The sequence below is a fragment of the Eurypyga helias genome, unplaced genomic scaffold, assembly GCF_000690775.1.
Source record: "Eurypyga helias isolate BGI_N326 unplaced genomic scaffold, ASM69077v1 scaffold29991, whole genome shotgun sequence".
In the NCBI taxonomy this organism is placed as follows: domain Eukaryota; kingdom Metazoa; phylum Chordata; class Aves; order Eurypygiformes; family Eurypygidae; genus Eurypyga; species Eurypyga helias.
Window position 1 is genome coordinate 5,781 of NW_010229469.1, and position 4,120 is coordinate 9,900.

The window sequence follows — 4,120 nt, forward strand, 5'->3', positions numbered from 1 at the left end:
CTGCCCAAGGAAGGTGGGGACTCACCAGCCCGGGAGGGGTTTAAGGGACGTGTGAGTGTGGTGCTCAGGGACATGAGTTAGTGGTGGGCTTGGCAGTGCTGGGTTAGTGGTTGGAGTTGCTGATCCTGAAGGTCTTTTTCCAACCTAAACTCTGATTCTGTGATTCGTCTGTGATCTCTTGTGTCCTGGAAGTGCTGCGGTTACCCTTTCCCTAACAGCTTTTGGCTCTTGAGAAACACTGTCTGCCCCGTCTGCTCCAGCCATGTGTGTGAGCCCTCTGGGCACCAAAGAGCTGAACTTTCATAAGGCTTTGTGTGCGGATATAAGGGAATAAAGCAATTAAGGAACTACTCCCTATTGATGTGTTAAGCTATGAAATCTCAGGGATTCATGGAAAACTGCAGGGCAGTTCGCTTTTATCTGAGCGGGTGCACGTCGGGTGATTTTGTTTGTCCCAAGTCAAGTATTTGGGGTGGAGCTGGAGCAGGTGAATTGGGAGGAAGCTGTTGACTGTGTGACTGTACTTGTGGGTACCGGAGTGTCTCCAGACTGATTCCGTGCTCTCAAGTATCCAGGTAGCTGGGAGCCTACAAGGAAGCTGAGGGGGACTTTTTACAAGGGCAGGGAGTGACAGGACAAGGGGTAATGGGTTTAAACGGAAAGAGGGAGATTGAGATGGGACATCGGGAAGGAATTCTTCCTGGAGAGGGTGGGGAGCACTGGGACAGGTTGCCCAGAGAAGCTGTGGATGCCCCATCCCTGGAAGTGTCCAAGGCCAGGCTGGATGAGGCTTGGAGCAACCTGGTCTGGTGGAAGGTGTCCCTGCCCATGGCAGGGGGTGGCACTGGGTGGGCTTTAAGGTCCCTTCACGCCCAAACCAGTCTGTGATTCTGTCATTCTGTCTGGGAGCTGGCAAGTGTAACGGAGGAGGGATTTGGGAGCAGTAAGCACAAGGCAGTGTGAGATGGTGTCAGTGTGTTAAAACACACCTGATGAAAATCCAGTGGTGTTTTTTTCTCCCCTCTCCTGCTTTTCCACAGAGAGACCAGACTTCACAGACGCCATTATTCTACGGAAAGGGGCCTCAGTGGAGCATGTGGTAATTTCTCCGCATCTTTTATGTTTCCTTTGTAGCAGGCAGGTTTCTCTTGGAGCCTGCTGTGATTTGTGCTTCGTAAAGCTTGGGATATGTCGGTTGGGCTTCGTAAAGCTTGGGATATGTCGGTTGGGCTTCTCCTTTTGTCACCTTCACTGGCTGCATTTGCCTCCGGTTTCTTTCCTGGCTGCTACAAAAGGTTCAGAAAACATTAGGCAGCCCAGTGAAAAAGCTCATGGCAGCAGTGAAATGGGGACTGGTGAGCCCTGTGTGTTTGTTCTGTGCTCTCAAAGCGCCATTAACTGCCTCCTGAAGTCCCTAGTGTGATTTCTGACGCAGACCTGAGTGAGGGCCCGGGCCTTGAGCGGGTTGTTTGCCCAGCGGTGTCGCTGACCTGCCTCACGTGCTCTCTGTCTGCCCCGCAGTGCCATCGCATTCACAGGTCCTTGGCCAGCCAGTTCAAATACGCCTTGGTGTGGGTAAGTGTTGCACAGCACACGAAATCCCCTCTCCTTGGCTGCCTCTGGTCTCCTCCTAACCCTCCTCCTCTTGCTTTAAAGGGGACAAGCACAAAATACAGCCCTCAGAGGGTGGGCTTAACCCATATGATGGAGCATGAAGATGTCATTCAGATCGTGAAGAAATAACCCTCTCTGCTGGTGCCTGGCCTTCAGTCACTAGAATTGGAACTGCCCACATTAAAGCAAAACAAAACAAAGAAAAGAAAAAGGAAAAAAAAAAAAAGAAAAAGGGAGATGTATTTCACTGTTCCACAGCCAGGAAAGCTTCTGTGAAGCTGCTCCTCTTGGAGAAAGGCAGAAAATGAGGATACAGACCTTGCAGGTGGGGATGGGGAAGGTGGATTTCCACCTTGCAGCGTTTCAGGCAAAGTAATACTTCTTAAAAATACGAAAGGAGCCAGTTGTAGGACGCGGTTCCCAGTCGGCAGCGCCCTGCCCCTCGTAGGGCGCGCGCGTACGTCCGTGTGGTAACCTACCGGTGGCTTAACCGGTGGGAGGTTTACGGGTTGGCGTCAGCAGATCTGGCCCTGTGCTTCGGGACAGGGAAGACGGGGCTGAGGGAACCCTGCCGAGGCTTTGCTGCTTTTCCTTTCGCTGAACCGAAGCATCGATCTGAAAGAGGAACAGAGCGCTCCCTCCCCTGCTCGTTGGACACGCTGCCTCTGCGGCCTTCGCTGTCGGAGACCGGCCTGAGCCAACCCCCGGTGACGTATCATCCCACCTCCGTTAACGTTGCGCTGGCACCCCGTGCCTCTCCTTAGCTCTGCGGTAGGGTTTGTAGGACACCCTGGTCCAACTGGGATGGAGAGAGATGAGAAATTAAACTTGATTAACGAGGGATTAACCTGGCCAGACTGGAGCAGGCTACGATCGAAGAGCCATAGGCTGCAGTGAGGGTTCGCTTCTGGCCTGTCGCTCGGCGAGGAGCCGTCTTGGGAGCTTCCTCCCTCGCTCTTTTCCTGCCTGTCAGTCCCCAGGGGTATTGCTGGGGATCTCCTTCCTCATTCCTCATGTCCCTAAATTCCAGTAGCAGCTCTTTGAGCTCCAGGTACCACCCTGTGCCCTGGGTTTTACCCCAGCCCTGTTAACCGTTGCTTGCCTGGATATTTTTCATCAGAAACCTGGGATTTTCTAATCATGTTTTTCATGGAATACTGAGTGGTTCCGAGTGCCTGACAGAGAACAGCTCTTCCCTTTGGGATCGAGAGTTGCCAAGAGCTTTTATTTTCTTTCACTGACAAAAGGTTCGGTCTGATGTGGATTTCTAACTGTGAGGACAGGTCTGATCGCCAGCTTGTCGGCGCAGGGCTCCCTCCCTCTCCGAGCTCCTCCCCACCCCTCGCTAACTGATGGAGCAGAGGTGGGAGGATTATTTTATTCGAGCAAATAAAAGATGCTACTTCATGTGACCTGTAGGCGTCTGCTTGCCTCGGGTGCCTTTGTTTTGTCTGGCTTGGTGTGTTTTCTAACTCTTTATCTTTTCCCTTCGGCCACCTGAGGGATCCTGGATGCTGTTGCAGGGGAAAACAGGCTGTGGAGTGGCTGCGAGAGGGCTCGGAGGCCGGAGGGGCGAGTTGTGACAAGTAGGTGTTGCACACAATACCCGAGCTGAGAGGGTGACTTTGAACACGGTGAGTTCCCTCCGCTGTCCCTGGCTCTGTTCGCAGCCGGCGCGCGGAGCGCGTCCCGACTAACGGAGAGCGAGCTCCGAATGAGCCGCGCTACACCGGAGCTGGCCGGAGCGAGCCGGCTCTTCTCGGTGGGACTCGGGTGGGATGCCGTTCCGGCACATCGACTCGCCCTTTATGTTTCCCGTGAAGGTTGCGCAGGCAGGGCTGCCCGCCCGGAGACTTCCTTGGCTTCCGTTTTATCCCTGAATTTCCGACTCCTCGCTCCAAACCCCGCAGCCTGCCAAGCCCCGGCACGCGAGTGGGCAGCCGGAACTGCTGGCTGGCTTCATCCTTCGCGTGTGGGGTTAGGGAAATGAGGCTGGCGTGCAGGGTATTGCCTGCTAAGCCGTGTCCTTGCCTGGTTAGTGCCTCCCTCTCGCTGCGTTCGGGCTTCAAATTGCCTAGTCTAGAGCGCCGTCGTTAAAATTCCCCTCTGTCTAATTAGCTTTACTCTTCATTTAGGAAATTGGGTATTTTATCCTGTTGAAAACAAACTGTCACGATTAAATTTGCCGTGGGGGATGAAGTAAAAATAGTTAAGCCCGAGAAGCTATTTTTTTGGCGGGAGTAGCTTTTTTCTGCAAGTTTATGGCGGCGTGTGCCGAGGCACACGTTCCGTTGCGGCCTTTGTCCTTCCTGACGGCTTCCCCGGTTGCCCTGTGCTGCCGGTACACGCGGCGGGAGCTGCTCTGCCGGAAGATCTCCCCGAACCCTGAGGTCGGGGGGGTGAATCCACTGCGGTGTTGGTATTGCGCCAGGGCTTCCCGGGGTCGGCGGAACAGGCCAGACCCTGTGTTAGCGGCGGGGGGTGTTGGCCAGGGGCCATGTGCTCG

At 54.3% G+C, this 4,120-nt stretch overlaps 1 protein-coding gene across 1 annotated transcript in view; it reads left to right on the top strand.

Annotated features, from left to right (window-relative positions):
- Positions 1-1,812, top strand: part of DRG2 (developmentally regulated GTP binding protein 2) — a gene marked incomplete at its 5' end in the record, with an annotated part of 7,186 nt that extends 5,374 nt beyond the window's left edge. Inside the window, 3 exons of the mRNA XM_010160421.1 lie at positions 1,041-1,099; positions 1,522-1,575; positions 1,657-1,812. Of these exons, the coding sequence (XP_010158723.1) occupies positions 1,041-1,099; positions 1,522-1,575; positions 1,657-1,743 (200 nt within the window). The remainder of the gene's footprint in view (positions 1-1,040; positions 1,100-1,521; positions 1,576-1,656) is intronic.
- Positions 1,813-4,120: the final 2,308 nt, after the last annotated feature.